Source organism: Aegilops tauschii, chromosome 5 (assembly GCF_002575655.3).
Source record: "Aegilops tauschii subsp. strangulata cultivar AL8/78 chromosome 5, Aet v6.0, whole genome shotgun sequence".
NCBI lineage: Eukaryota > Viridiplantae > Streptophyta > Magnoliopsida > Poales > Poaceae > Aegilops > Aegilops tauschii.
This window is the reverse complement of record NC_053039.3, coordinates 398,949,370-398,966,145: the sequence shown is the minus strand read 5'-3', so window position 1 is coordinate 398,966,145 and position 16,776 is coordinate 398,949,370. Positions and strand designations below refer to the sequence as shown.

Here is a 16,776-nt window from a genome sequence, read left to right as displayed (position 1 = left end):
CCCCCCCCCCATGGCGGTCCGAATTGGACTAGGGGAGGGGGCGGCGCCCCCCTTTCCCTCTCCCTCTCCCTCTCCCTCTCCTTCCTTTTCCCCTCCGGTAAGAAAGGAAAAGGGGGGGCGAATCCTACTAGGAGTGGAGTCCTAGTAGGACTCCCCCCCCCCATGGCGCCCCCCCTTGTGGCCAGCCTCCTCCTCCCCTCCTTTATATACAGGGGCAGGGGCACCCCATAGCACATCAATTGGTCTCCTAGCCGTGCGCGGTGCCCCCCTCCACAGCTTACTCCTCCGGTCATAGCGTCATACTGCTTAGGCGAAGCCCTGGGCGGATCACATCACCATCACCGTCACCACGCCGTCGTGCTGACGGAATTCTCCCTCAACCCTCTGTTGGATCAAGAGTTCGAGGTACGTCATCGAGCTGACCGTGTGCTGAACTCGGAGGTGCCGTACATTCGGTACTTGGATCGGTTGGATCGTGAAGACGTTTGACTACATCTACCGTGTTAACCTAACGCTTCCGCTTTCGGTCTACGAGGCACGGGGACACACTCTCCCCCTCTCGTTGCTATGCATCTCCTAGATAGATCTTGCGTGAGCGTAGGAAATTTTTTGAAATTGCATGCTACGTTCCCGAACATTTTATTGTTCTTTTTTTATGTGACCTAAAAGTATCTCTAGCAGATCCTCCAAAATTCGCCCATCCTATCCTCTAAAATTTTATTTTTTAGGGATTCAAATTTTATCCATCTAGCAGATCCTCCAAAACTTAATCCCCCCCCCAAATATTTTGCCAATTCATTGAAACATTTAGGTTAACAATTCAAATGAATGGACCGCATTTCAAAACAAACATAAACAATTCAAATGCACCACATCATAGTTCAACTACGAGTATAAGTAAACCTCATCCAATCCAACAAACGCCTAAAACATTAACATAAATTGTGAGAAAGGCACTGGATGAACAAGGTCATCCGGGTTGGGGACGACCGGTAATGGCGTCAAGGTTGAACGGGAAGGCGTGTGGAACCCTATTTTTACTGAGAACATCCTTACTTTGTTTTTCTCAATTTATTTGGGTTTAAAAAATTTCTATTTTTAAAATAGTTATCAAGACTTGTGTTTTCGCTTTTAACATTCTTGATTTGGTGTCTCTCTCCTTTTCTTTTCTAGCCATCGTAGCCAGTAGGTTAAGTCACATTGAGACACACGAATCTCATTGGATTTGGCATGGATGGGGGCGGGGGTGAGCCTCGGCTCAGCCGCACCTTCCCCTTTTATAAGTTCTTGGACCAAATCATTCCCACCATGCAAGTTTGTGTACCCAGTGTGATTACATCAGTTCAATAATAGCCACGATAACATAACCACCACAGTGGCCTTCACAAATGCGAGGGTGCCATCTTTATAATGTGAAAGATGACTATGAAATAAATGTATTAGTTAATGGATATTCATATTAGGCAGTAGGAGACGTGGAGGAACTCATCTAGATTCATTTTAAGAATCTGGATTTGTTGACTTGGAGCGCCATTCAAGCATATATTGGTTTAGTCGGAGGCTTTCGTTGTCGGTACTAGATTTGTAACAGGAATATTTTGCAATATATTTTAGTGAGATTTGATTGTATGGAGTATGAATATTTGATTAAGATAATAACTAAAACAGAAAATACATATAATTTATTATGTTTTATAACATAATATCTGTAAAATATTTATTAAATATATCCTCAAAAAATATTTATTAAATATAAAATAGCTTAAAAGAATGAAAATCCACAGGTTGAAGTGGGCTTTTTCCAATACATCAAAGTTTTCTCACACAGAGGTGGCATGCTTGTATATTGAGAAAAATATATTAGTCGGGCTAGCTATTCAAATATAGAAGATAACAGACGTAAAACTTTGAACCAAATACATTCTATATAACTTAAGTACCAAGCTAATCATGTATTGCATTTCTGTTACAAGTACAAATTATCAATCATCTGATCATTTTCCGGATTTTTATTTTGAGACACATAGTACATAAGCAAACGCTCACACACTCATTCCTATGAATATTAGCACGCAACCTACCCCTATAAGCACCTCAGGCGTACTTGACGGGCTCGCCATACCAATGAAAAATTAACACCGTAAAGGCTGAAATAAATCCAAAAAATATGCGAGTACATGTGTCAAGCCAAGAAAAATATATTAGTATGGCTAACTATTTAGATAGAAGAAAACAAACGCCGAACTAAACACATTCTATATAGTTTAAGTACCAAGCTAATCATGCATTGCTTTTTTGTTAAACAAGTAAGATCGAAAAGCCTGAAATAAATCTAAAAAATATGCGAGCATACGTGATAAGTCTAGAACTTGAGCCCGAGTGGGCTGGTTCCACCACAAAAGAACTAACCAGCTAAGTTAGGCTTACCCTAAAAAAAAAACTAGGCTTAGTGATTCTCAAAAAAAAACTAAGCTAAGCTTAGTTCACGTTCAGGAATTTCTTTTCCTCATAAACAAATGTTGAATATATCTTGTGCCTCCTCTGTAACACATGGAAAATCATATATTTATTTATAAGTAGTTGTTAGGATCCTAGCTGTTTGGTTGGTCCAGTTGTCTTTAGTTTGGTTGTTAGATTTCGGCTCTAGAGTTTACCTTTTTTTTTTTTTGAGAAAAATCCGCTCTAGAGTTTTTTTTTAGGGATCGCTCTAGAGTTTACTAAGCACTCCCTGCTCTTATATTATGGAGTAGCTCACTTGAGAAAATAGTGAACCCTCAGCCCAACTAGAACAAGATCTGGGCTTTAATGGCCCAAAAGAAATAGTGATGATTTACCATGAGCTGGTAACCTGACAGTTAGAGGAAGAGATGGCTCGTCCGGGAACTTTTATTCATCCCTCCAGCCGATGAATTGTCCGAATAATACACAAGGATCCTAAAATGGACCGGCCAAATAAGCTTTATTTTTCATTATAGAAAATAAAAATGGTCACATTTTTTAAAATATTCAAATTTTAAAAGTGTTGTTATTTAAAAAAATATTTCATGCATTTAGAAATTGTTCATTAATTTAAAATTTCAGTTGTTTCATGATTTTTATAAAATGTTTACTAGCTATGAAAAATATCATGATTTCAAGAAAATGTTCACGAACATTAAAAATATGCTTGTCATTTTCTAGGAACGTTCATGAATTTTTAAAAGAATGTTCATGATTAAAAATATGAAAAAAAATCCCAAAGAAACCCAGGAAAAAAGATAGAAAATAAAAAAGACAAGAATACCAAACAAAAACATAAATGAAAAAAATCACTACATGGGTGCAGTTTGCCTAGGCGATATAGCGATATCATGTGCAAAAAGTGATGAATATGATTTTCTGTGTCGTCCCACATGGCAGATTATTCTGCATTCCGAAATAACGTCCTCCGATCGATATTAATTGCCGCTGATTTAGTACTAAATCAGCTACAATTAATGTGGATCAGATGGAGTATGTATTATGGTTTGCTCCACTAAAAAGGTACCAAGTACAGTTTGCGTGCCTCCTGCTAGCTACTATTTTGGGGAGGAAAATAGAGATAAATAAACGGGTTAGCCTCCAAGGAATTCATGACTAATGTCACAGCTACATCATCATTCGATTACACATAGAAAATACATACTAAGTATCAGATTGAAATTGGTGCATGTGTTCAAATAAATTCCACTCCATACAAGAGACCTATAGACTTTGTATATGCAACCAAATTTTAGCAAGAATATTGACATTACACCGAAGAGACATACCTTACAAGAAGAAAATGAGTTATCCCTCCATTAGCTGAAGCACACATGAATATTCAAATGAGGAAGGGATTCAAATTCTCAAATTTTTACTAAGATTTGGATGACATTAGTGAGTTATTCCTTTATTAGCTGAAGCGCACACAACTAATGTGACGAAGGATTCAAATGCATACTCTGCAACTCACCCTAGAACAGAAAAACTCAACTCTCTTTGCCTAAGTGGGTGTAGCAAAACTCATTAATACTAGCATATTATTATTATTAGAAAACCCGGCTCTTAAGACAACCTTTTCTCAATTAAGCTAGCAAAACCCCCCGTCCCCCGCGCGTCGCCTCTGGCGCACGGGGGAAACCCTAACCGCGCCGCCAGCCGCCCCTCCCCGCTCCTCTCCCGCTTCGCCGCCGCCGGAGGGGACACCGGCGAAGCCCGCGTGGTCCCCAGGGAAGGTGGCGGCGGGGCGTCCTCGTCGTTCTCGCGCAGATCTCGCGGCGGCCGATGGCGATCTTGCGGCGGCCGGTGGCGCGCGGCGGAGTTCCGCCGGTGGCTGGCGCCTGCTACCCGTGGGGCGGCGTCCCTCACGGCGGCGGGGCTGCCCCTGAACGGCGCTTGGTGGTGGCCACGTGGCGGCGCGCGGGTGGGCCGGATCTGGGCTTCCGGTCTGCGTCCTCGTCGTGGCAGCGCTTGCCGTTGCCCTCGGTCATGAGGCGTGGTCCGGGACGGGCCGAGCGCCGGTGGTGCTGGCCAGGACGCACGCTGGCAGCGCCCTACTTCATCTCGCGTCGTCTCACTGGCCAATGGTGGTGGTCATCTTCTTCGTCAGAGATGGCCGGCCAGAGGCTTGGTGATCGGATCTCGAAATCCATCATCTAGTCCCGGCCGCGAGTTGGGGAAACATGGTTGCCGGTGAAAACCGAGCCGTTGGCAGGCGATGACGGCGTTACCTTGATGGAGGCATCATCGTGTAACTACTGTCGACCCACTCGTGCTGCTCTGGAGGAAACCCTAGGATCTGGTGTTCTAGATCGGACGATGGCGGCACTGCGGTATCGTTTCTCTCTTGGGAGCATTGTTTCTGGAGCAGCGCTGGAAGTCAGAGGCAGGAGGTGGAGCGGCTTCGTCTTGCACGGAGCTTCGGTGGAGATGTCAAGTCATGCCTGACCGACAGGTGCTACGCTTTGTCATGCGTGGTCAGCAGGTGCTACGCACGACAGATTCTCCAAAGACCTCAAGCTATGTCAGCTGGTGGTACTTGGCAGCATGGTGCTGAGGTGTACCAGTGGCGACCGCGACGTGCTCAGCTGTTTGCGCGCAGGGAGGAGGTGCCGTTGGGCGCCGTGGTGGCGTCGACGATAGGTAGACCGAGCAAGGTTGATGCATCAGTACAATTCTGAAGATGGAGCGGTGGCAATTGGTGGCGGCGGCCTCTGAGAGCACGCCGGACCGGCGAGACCCATGCCCGGCAGGCGTCCTGGATGGGTCCTCAGGTCTTGGATGTTAGGTTTGACTGCGATGTCTGTTTGGTATTAGGCACAGGCTATATGCGCCCCTTCATCAACTGGATAGGTGTAGCGACAGTTTGTTGCTTAGACGGCGGCTTTAGTCTTACTGTGGTATTACTTTGTAAGGTCTTGTGAGAATAATTAATAAAGTGGCCGTATGCATCGCCCAGATGCAGAGGCCGGGGTCATCCTCCTTTTCTAAAAAAAGCATATTAAAAAACCCACCAATTTGCTAACTACCTCGAATAGCCAAATTTTTGTTCAAGTTTATTATGTAGCAACCTGACCTCCAGGGTTTTTTTTAGGGGATGACCTCCAGGTTTCTGAATGGTGAAATAAGAGCTACACTTTATCAAAATATAAAATGTATCATTTGAGTCCAGATAGCAAGATCGGATCACCACAAAGATTCTTTTCGAGTTGACTCCCTCGATCAAATGAATCAGAATATGCACTTTGCTTAAAAATTAAATGCAAGCCAGAGGTTTGACCCAACACATCCGGCAAGTACTCTCAACAAATCAAAACACCCACTTGACAATGCAGCAATCACTTTTATTTCAACCCAGAGAAAAAAATGAACAAGAGAAGGGCAAAATTATACATCCGTGTCCAAGAGACAATAAAACTAGCTCGATCGATCCTACATCCTTCCCTCCCGTGGACAGATTAATCTCACTCACATCACACAATCGCCAAGAAACCCACCAATGCCAGAAGCACGATCAGCACCGGAGCCGAGGCGTGGGTGGTGGACGCCGCTCCCGCTGGTGGCGACTTCTTCCCGCCTGACGGCGTGGGCAACGACGGCGACTCTGCCTCCACGCTACCAGACTCAGCGGACGAGTCACCGGCAGCAGGAGCCGGGGCGGCCTCCGGCGCGCCGGCACCGGCGAGCACGAGCTTGCCCTTGGCATCCAGGTTCTCCTGCCCGAACGCGTGCTTGGCCGGCACCCCGTTGGCCACCGCGGACCCCACCTGCCAGATGTGGTTCACGGACTCCATGCCCTTGGGCAGCTGCAGCGTGCCGTAGAGCCGCACCTTCCCGCCGGCGCCCTCGTCGGCGGCGAGCCCGGTGGCCTTGAACGCTATCGGCGTGGACGCCGGGCTGAGCGGCTTGTACCCGGTGAGGTTGTACGTGTTGACGACGTACGTGGCGCCGCTCTTGAAGGCGAGGAGCGCCTGCGCGCCCTTCATGCCGTCGCCGGTGGGGTTGATCCCCCACGACACCCAGCCGGCACCGCTCGCCGGCTTGGCCGCGAACGCCACGGAGAGCGACGAGGCCGCCGCGTCGTAGGTCCAGTGCAGCGCGGCGCCGAGGGCCGGGAGGTCCGCGCACGTCTCGTAGCTCTTGCCAGCCGGGAACTTCTCGCTCTTGCAGGCGCCGCCCGCGGCCGCTGCCGGCGAGACAAGGACCAGCAGGGCGGCCAGCTGGAGGATGGCGCGGCGGCGCCGGTGCTGCTGCGTCGCGGAGGCCATCTTCTGCGCGATCGAGGTGGTTAGAGAGCCTAGAGGTTTTTGCTCTTTGATGAAGCAGCTTGGGAGTGTGAGGAGGGAAGCGACAACTTGGTGGTTTAAATAGCCAACGAGGAGGGTAGGTGCAACGTATTTGGAAGATCGTTATGACCAACCAGGAGTTGACCTGTGATCTCACGTTCGCAACGGTTAAGAGAAATACTATAACTGATTTAGTTGAGTAGTAGGAGTACATAGAAAGTACAGGGAGACGTGTAATGTGGCAAGAACGCACATTTGAGTATTTTTCAAAGTTGAGGCACGAAGCTAGGAAGATACGCAAATGGTAAGCATATGCGTCACATCGACCACAGCGTTAAATGCTCCTTAATCACGCAAGTCAACCGTATTAACTAATCCACCGAAAAAAAATTAAGCCAATAAGTGTTTACCAAATACTCCCTTTGTCCCATAATGTAAGAGCGTTTTTGACACTAGCTCTTATATTATGGGACGGAGGGAGTAATTTATAAAAAATATCCATTTTTACACAATCACATGAATATGGTAGGTAAATCTCGGACATGTACTAGAACATGCATGAGAAATTTTTCTAGTATATACAAGGAAGCACAACTATTGGGACGATGTTCCAAAAAAACCACAAAAGTTGAAGGAAATATGCCCTAGAGGCAATAATAAAGTTATTATTTATTTGCTCATATCATGATAAATGTTTATTATTCATGTTAGAATTGTATTAACCGAAAACTTAGTACATGTGTGAATACATAGACAAACAGAATGTCACTAGTATGCCTCTACTTGACTAGCTCGTTAATTATAGATGGTTATGTTTCCTAACCATAGACATCAGTTGTCATTTGATTAACGGGGTCACATCATTAGGAGAATGATGTGATTGACTTGACCCATTCCGTTAGCTTAGCACTTGATCGTTTAGTATGTTGCTATTGCTTTCTTCATCACTTATACATGTTCCTATGACTATGAGATTATGCAACTCCCGTTTACCGGAGGAACACTTTGTGTGCTACCAAACGTCACAACGTAACTGGGTGATTATAAAGGTGCTCTACAGGTGTCTCCAAAGGTACTTGTTGAGTTGGCGTATTTCGAGATTAGGATTTGTCACTCCGATTGTCGGAGAGGTATCTCTGGGCCCACTCGGTAATACACATCACTATAAGCCTTGCAAGCATTGTAGCTAATGAGTTAGTTGCGGGATGATGTATTACGAAACGAGTAAAGAGACTTGCCGGTAACAAGATTGAACTAGGTATTGAGATACCGACGATCGAATCTCGAGCAAGTAACATACCGATGACAAAGGGAACAATGTATGTTGTTATGCGGTTTGACCGATAAAGATCTTCCTAGAATATGTGGGAGCCAATATGAGCATCCAGGTTCCGCTATTGGTTATTGACCGGAGACGTGTCTCGGTCATGTCTACATAGTTCTCGAACCCGTAGGGTCCGCACGCTTAAAGTTCGGTGACGATCGGTATTATGAGTTTTTGTGTTTTGATGTACCGAAGGTAGTTCAGAGTCCCGGATATGATCACGGACATGACGAGGAGTCTCAAAATGGTCGAGACGTAAAGATCGAAATATTGGACGACTATATTCGGACACCGGAAGTGTTCCGGGTGGTTTCGGACAAAACCGGAGTGCCGGAGGGTTACCGGAACCCCCCCCCCCCCCCCGGCGCCCCGGGAGAAATAATGGGCCTTATGGGCCTTAGTGGAGAGAGAGAGGGCTGGCCTAGGGCAGGCCGCGCGCCCCTCCCCCTCTGGTCCGAATTGGACTAGGAGAGGGGAGGCGCCCCCCTTTCCTTCTCCCTCTCCCCCTTCTAGCTTTCCCCCTCCTAGTAGGAGTAGGAAAGAGGGGAGTCCTACTCCTACTAGGAGGAGGACTCCTCCTCCTGGCGCGCCATAGACGGCCGGCTGGCCTCCTCCCTTGCTCCTTTATATACGGGGGTAGGGGGCTGATACGTGTCCAACGTATCTATAATTTTTGATTGTTCCATGCTATATTATATTCTGTTTTGGACATTAATGGGCTTTATTATACACTTTTATATTATTTTTGGGACTAACCTATTAACCGGAGGCCCGGCCCAGAATTGCTATTTTTTTCCTATTTCAGAGTTTCGCAGAAAAAGAATATCAAACGGAGTCCAAACGGAATGAAACCTTCGGGAACATGATTTTCGGAACAAACGTGATCCAGAGGACTTGGACCCTACGTCAAGACATCAACCAGGAAGGCACGAGGTAGGGGGCGCGCCTACCCCTGGGTGCGCCCTCCACCCTCGTGGGCCCCACGTTGCTCCACCGACGTACTTCTTCCTCCTATATATACTACGTACCCCCAAACTACGAGAGACAGAGCCAAAAACCTAATTCCACCGCCGCAACCTTCTGTACCCGCGAGATCCCATCTTGGGGCCTTTTCCGGAGCTCCGCCGGAGGGGGCATCGTGTTGGAAATATGCCCTAGAGGCAATAATAAATTGGTTATTATTATATTTCCTTGTTCATGATAATCGTTTATTATCCATGCTAGAATTGTATTGATAGGAAACTCAGATACATGTGTGGATACACAGACAACACCATGTCCCTAGTAAGCCTCTAGTTGACTAGCTCGTTGATCAAAAGATGGTTACGGTTTCCTGACCATGGACATTGGATGTCGTTGATAACGGGATCACATCATTAGGAGAATGATGTGATGGACAAGACCCAATCCTAAGCCTAGCGCAAGATCGTGTAGTTCGTTTGCTAAGAGCTTTTCTAATGTCAAGTATCATTTCCTTAGACCATGAGATTGTGCAACTCCCGGATACCGTAGGAATGCTTTGGGTGTACCAAACGTCACAACGTAACTGGGTGGCTATAAAGGTGCACTACAGGTATCTCCGAAAGTATCTGTTGGGTTGGCACGAATCGAGACTGGGATTTGTCACTCCGTGTAAACGGAGAGGTATCTCTGGGCCCACTCGGTAGGACATCATCATAATGTACACAATGTGACCAAGGAGTTGATCACGGGATGATGTGTTACGGAACGAGTAAAGAGACTTGCCGGTAACGAGATTGAACAAAGGTATCGGGATACCGACGATCGAATCTCGGGCAAGTAACATACCGATTGCCAAAGGGAATTGTATACGGGATTGATTGAATCCCCGACATCGTGGTTCATCCGATGAGATCATCATGGAACATGTGGGAGCCAACATGGGTATCCAGATCCCGCTGTTGGTTATTGACCGGAGAACGTCTCGGTCATGTCTGCATGGTTCCCGAACCCGTAGGGTCTACACACTTAAGGTTCGATGACGCTAGGGTTATAGGGAATAGATATACGTGGTTACCGAATGTTGTTCGGAGTCCCGGATGAGATCCCGGACGTCACGAGGAGTTCCGGAATGGTCCGGAGGTAAAGATTGATATATAGGAAGTGAGGATTTGGCCACCGGAAGTGTTCCGGGCATCACCGGTAATGTACCGGGACCACCGGAAGGGTTCGGGGGTCCACCGGGAGGGGCCACCAGCCCCAGAGGCTTGCGTGGGCCAATAGTGGGAAGGGACCAGCCCCTAGGTGGGCTGGGGCGCCCCCCACCAAGGCCCAAGCCGCCTCAAGAGAAGAAGGGGGGCAAACCCTAGGGCAGATGGGCCCTAAGGCCCACCCCAGGTGCGCCTCCCCCTCTCCCCCCTTTTGGCCGCCACCCTAGATGGGTTCTGGGGCTGCCGCACCCCTTGGGGTGGGAACCCTAGAGGGGGCGCAGCCCCCTCCCCTCCCCCTATATATAGTGGGGGTTTGGGGCTGCCATACACACGAGAACTTCCTCTCTCTTTGGCACAGCCCTACCCCTCTCCTTCCTCCTCTCCCGCGGTGCTTGGCGAAGCCCTGCAGGATTGCCACACTCCTCCATCACCACCACGCCGTCGTGCTGCTGCTGGACGGAGTCTTCCCCAACCTCTCCCTTTCTCCTTGCTGGATCAAGGCGTGGGAGACGTCACCGGGCTGCACGTGTGTTGAACGTGGAGGCACCGTTCTTCGGTGCTTAGATCGGAATCAACCGCGATCTGAACCGCTATGAGTACGACTCCTTCATTCGCGTTCTTGCAACGCTTCCGCTTCGCGATCTACAATGGTATGTAGATGCACTCCCCTTCCCCTCGTTGCTAGATTACTCCATAGATTGATCTTGGTGATGCGTAGAAAATTTTGAATTTCCGCTACGTTCCCCAACAGTGGCATCATGAGCTAGGTCTATGCGTAGTTTCTATGCACGAGTAGAACACAAAGTAGTTGTGGGCGTCGATTTTGTCAATTTACTTGCCGTTACTAGTATTATCTTGATTCGGCGGCATCGTGGGATGAAGCGGTCCGGACCGACCTTACACGTACTCTTACGTGAGACAGGTTCCACCGACTGACATGCACTAGTTGCATAAGGTGGCTAGCGGGTGTCTGTCTCTCCCACTTTAGTCGGATCGGATTCGATGAAAAGGGTCCTTATGAAGGGTAAATCGAAATTGGCATATCACGTTGTGGTTTTTGCGTAGGTAAGAAACGTTCTTGCTAGAAACCCATAGCAGCCACGTAAAACATGCAACAACAATTAGAGGACGGCTAACTTGTTTTTGCAGGGTATGCTATGTGATGTGATATGGCCAAAAGGATGTGATGAATGATATATGTGATGTATGAGATTGATCATGTTCTTGTAATAGGAATCACGACTTGCATGTCGATGAGTATGACAACCGGCAGGAGCCATAGGAGTTGTCTTAATTTATTGTATGACCTGCGTGTCAATGAAAAACGCCATGTAATTACTTTACTTTATTGCTAACCGTTAGCCATAGTAGTAGAAGTAATAGTTGGCGAGACAACTTCATAAAGACACGATGATGGAGATCATGATGATGGAGATCATGGTGTCATGCCGGTGACGAAGGTGATCATGCCGCGCCTCGAAGATGGAGATCAAAAGGCGCAAGATGATATTGGCCATATCATGTCACTTTATGATTTGCATGTGATGTTTGTCATGTTTACATCTTATTTGCTTAGAACGACGGTAGCATAAATAAGATGATCCCTCACTAAAATTTCAAGAGAAGTGTTCCCCCTAACTATGCACCGTTGCGAAGCTTCGTTGTTTCGAAGCACCACGTGATGATCGGGTGTGATAGATTCTAACGTTCGCATACAACGGGTGTTGACGAGCCTAGCATGTACAGACATGGCCTCGGAACACATGCAAAACACTTAGGTTGACTTGACGAGCCTAGCATGTACAGACATGGCCTCGGAACACAAGAGACCGAAAGGTCGAACATGAGTCGTATAGTAGATACGATCAACATGGAGATGTTCACCGATGATGACTAGTCCGTCTCACGTGATGATCGGACACGGCCTAGTTTGACTCGGATCATGTATCACTTAGATGACTAGAGGGATGTCTATCTGAGTGGGAGTTCATTAATCAGATGAACTCAATTATCATGAACATAGTCAAAAGGTCTTTGCAAATTATGTCATAGCTTACGCTTTAGTTCTACTATTTAAGATATGTTCCTAGAGAAAATTTAGTTGAAAGTTGATAGTAGCAATTATGCGGACTGGGTCCGTGAACTGAGGATTGTCCTCATTGCTGCACAGAAGGCTTATGTCCTTAATGCACCGCTCGGTGTGCTGAACCTCAGCGTCGTCTGTAGATGTTACGAAACATCTGACATACACGTTTTGATGACTACGTGATAGTTCAGTGCGTAATGCTAACGGTTTAGAATTGTGGCACCAAAGACGGTTTTGAAACGTCGCAGAACATATGAGATGTTCCGAAGACTGAAATTGGGATTTCAGACTAGTGCCCACGTCAAGAGGTATGAGACCTCTGACAAGTTTCTTAAGCCTACAGACTAAGGGAGAAAAAACTCAATCGTTGAGCATGTGCTCAGATTGTCTGAGTACCACAATCGCTTGAATTGAGTGGGAGTTTATCTTCCAGATGAGATAGTGATGATTCTCCATAGTCATTGCCACCAAGCTATTAGAGCTTCGTGATGAACTATAACATATCAGGGATAGATATGATGATCCTTGAGCAACTCGCGATGTTTGACACCGCGAAAGTAGAAATCAAGAAGGAGCATCAATTGTTGATGGTTAGTAAAACCACTAGTTTCTAGAAGGGCAAGGGCAAAAGGGATACTTCATGAAACAGCAAATCATTTGTTGCTCTAGTGGAGAATCCCAAGGTTGAACCCAAACCCGAGACTAAGTGCTTCTGTAATGAGGGGAACGGTCACTGAAGCAAAACTACCCTAGATACTTGGTAGATGAGAAGGCAGGCAAGGTCGACAGAAGTATATTGGATATACATTATATGAATGTGTACTTTACTAGTACTCCTAGCAGTACCAGGGTATTAGATACCTAATCGGTTGCTAAGTGTTAGTAACTCGAAATAAAAGTTGCGGAATAAACGGAGACTAGCTAAAGGTGAGATGACGATATGTGTTGGAAGTGTTTCCAAGGTTGATGTGATCAAGCATCGCATGCTCCCTCTACCATCGAGATTGGAGTTAAACCTAAATAATTGTTATTTGGTGTTTGCGTTGAGCATAAACATGATTGGATTATGTTTATCGCAATACGGTTATTCATTTAAGGAGAATAATGGTTACTCTGTTTATTTGAATAATACCTTCAATGGTCTTGCACCTAAAATGAATCTCGATCGCAGTGATACACATGTTCGTGCCAAAAGATATAAAATAGTGATGATAGTACCACATACTTGTGGCACTGCCATTTGAGTCATATTGGTATAGAACGCATGAAGAAGCTCCATGTAGATGGATCTTTGGACTCACTCGTTTTTGAAAAGATTGAGACATGCGAACCATGTCTATTGGTATATATGCATGAAGAAACTCCATGCAGATGGATCGTTTGGACTCACTTGATTTTGAATCACTTGAGACATGCAAATCATACCACATGGGCAAGATGACTGAAAGGCCTCGTTTTCAGTAAGATGGAACAAGAGAGCAACTTGTTGGAAGTAATACATTTGATGTGTGCAGTCCAATGAGTGCTGAGGCACGCAGTGGATATCGATATGTTCTTACTTCACAGATGATTTGAGTAGATGCTGAGAATATTTACTTAATGAAACACAAGTCTGAATTATTGAAAGGTTCAAGTAATTTCAGAGTGAAGATGAAGATCGTCGTGACAAGAGGATAAATGTCTATGATATGATCATAGAGATATCTGAGTTACGACTTTGGCACACAATTAAGACATTGTGGAAATTGTTTCACAATTAATACCGCCTGGAACACCACAGTGTGATGGTGTGTCCAAACATCATAACTGCACCCTATTGGATATGGTGCATACCATGATGTCTCTTTACCACTATCGTTTATGGGTTAGGCATTAGAGACAACCGCATTCACTTTAAAAGGGGCACCACGCAATTCCGTTGAGACGACACCGTTTAGAGAAACCTAAGTTGTCATTTCTTAAAAGTTTGGGGCTGCGACGCTTATGTGAAAAAGTTTCAGGCTGATAAGCTCGAACCCAAAGCGGATAAATGCATCTTCATAGAATACCCAAAACAGTTGGGTCTACCTCCTATTTCAGATCTGGAAGCAAAAGTAATTGCTTCTAGAAACGAGTCCTTTCTCGAGGAAAAGTTTCTCTCGAAAGAATTGAGTGGGAGGATGGTGGAGACTTGATAAGGTTATTGAACCGTCACTTCAACTAGTGTGTAGCAGGGCACAGGAAGTTGTTCCTGTGGCACCTACACCAATTAAAGTGGAAGCTTATGATAGTGATCATGAAACTTCGGATCAAGTCACTACCAAACCTCGTAGGTCGACAAGGATATGTACTACTCCTAAGTGGTACGGTAATCCTGTCTTAGATATCATGTTGTTAGACAATACTGAACCTACGAGCTATGGAGAAACGATGGTGGGCCCATATTCCGACAAATGGTTAGAAGCCATGAAATCCGAGATAGGATCCATGTATCAGAACAAAGCATGGACTTTGGTGAACTTGCCCGATGATCAGCAAGCCATTGAGATAAATGGATCTTTAAGAAGAAGACGGACATGGACGGTAATGTTACCGTCTATGAAGCTCGACTTGTGGCAAAGAGTATTTTCACAAGTTCAAGGAGTTGACTGCGATGAGATTTTCTCATCCGTAGCGATGCTTAAGTCCGTCGGAATCATGTTAGCATTAGCTGCATTTATGAAATCTGGCAGATGGATGTCAAAACAAGTTTCCTTACCAGTTTTCGTAAGGAAAGGTTGTATGTGATACAATCAGAAAGGTTTTGTCGATCCTAAGGATGCTGAAAGGTATGCTAGCTCCAGCGATCCTTCCATGGATTAGAGCAAGCATCTCGGAGTCAGAATATATGCTTTGATGGAGTGATCAAAGTTTTTGGGTTTATACAAAGTTTGTTAGGAACTTGTATTTACAATAAAGTGAGTGGGAGCGCTACAACATTTCTGATAAGTATATGTGAATGACATATTGTTGATCCGAAATGATGTAGAATTTCTGGAAAGCATAAAGGGTTGTTTGAAAGGAGTTTTTCAAAGGAAGACCTGAATAAAGCTGCTTACATATTGGGCATCAAGATCTATAGAGATAGATCAAGACGCCTGATGATACTTTCAAAGAACGCACACCTTGACATGATTTTGAAAGAGTTCAAAATAGATCAGCAAAGAACGAGTTCTTGGCTGTGTTACAAGGTGTGAGTATTGAGTAAGACTCAAGACCTGACCACAGCAGAAGAGAGAGAAAGGACGAAGGTCGTCCCCTATGCTTTAGACGTAGGCTCTATAGTATGCTATGCTGTGTACCGCACATGAAGTGTGCCTTGCCATGAGTTGGTTAAGGGGTACAATAGTGATCCGGGAATGGATCACATGACAGCGGTCGAACTTATCCTTAGTATCTAGTGGACTAAGGAATTTTCTCGATTTTGGAGGTGAAAAGGAGTTCGTCGTAAAGGGTTACGTCGATGCGAACTTTGACACTAATCCGGATGACTCTGAGTGGTAAACCGGATTCGTATAGTAGAGCAGTTATTTGAAATGGCTCCAAGTAGCGCGTGGTAGCATCCACAAGATGACATAGATATTCGTAAAGCACACACGGATCTGAAAGGTTCAAACCCGTTGACTAATAACCTCTCTCACAAGCATAACATGATCAAACCAGAACTCATTGAGTGTTAATCACATAGTGACGTGAACTAGATTGTTGATTCTAGTAAACTCTTTGGATGTTGCACATGGTGATGTGACCTGTGAGTGTTAATCACATGGTGATGTGAACTAGATTATTGACTCTAGTGCAAGTGGGAGACTGTTGGAAATATGCCCTAGAGGCAATAATAAATTGGTTATTATTATATTTCCTTGTTCATGATAATCGTTTACTATCCATGCTAGAATTGTATTGATAGGAAACTCAGATACATGTGTGGATACATAGACAACACCATGTCCCTAGTAAGCCTCTAGTTGACTAGCTCGTTGATCAAAAGATGGTTACGGTTTCCTGACCATGGACATTGGATGTCGTTGATAACGGGATCACATCATTAGGAGAATGATGTGATGGACAAGACCCAATCCTAAGCCTAGCACAAGATCGTGTAGTTCGTTTGCTAAGAGCTTTTCTAATGTCAAGTATCATTTCCTTAGACCATGAGATTGTGCAACTCCCGGATACCGTAGGAATGCTTTGGGTGTACCAAACGTCACAACGTAACTGGGTGGCTATAAAGGTGCACTACAGGTATCTCCGAAAGTGTCTGTTGGGTTGGCACGAATCGAGACTGGGATTTGTCACTCCGTGTAAACGGAGAGGTATCTCTGGGCCCACTCGGTAGGACATCATCATAATGTGCACAATGTGACCAAGGAGTTGATCACGGGATGATGT

General features: G+C 45.6%; 1 protein-coding gene across 1 annotated transcript; it reads right to left on the bottom strand.

Moving 5' to 3' along the window:
* Positions 1 to 5,822: 5,822 nt before the first annotated feature.
* Positions 5,823 to 6,824, bottom strand: LOC123493410 (auxin-induced in root cultures protein 12). Its single transcript, XM_045229016.1, has one exon. It carries the CDS (start codon positions 6,765 to 6,767, stop codon positions 5,973 to 5,975), a length of 795 nt encoding a protein of 264 aa, XP_045084951.1. The 5' UTR covers positions 6,768 to 6,824; the 3' UTR covers positions 5,823 to 5,972.
* Positions 6,825 to 16,776: the final 9,952 nt, after the last annotated feature.

Excerpts from the sequence above, each read along its gene's own strand:
- LOC123493410 (XM_045229016.1), bottom strand. The coding sequence starts at position 6,767 with ATGGCCTCCGCGACGCAGCAGCACCGGCGCCGCCGCGCCATCCTCCAG.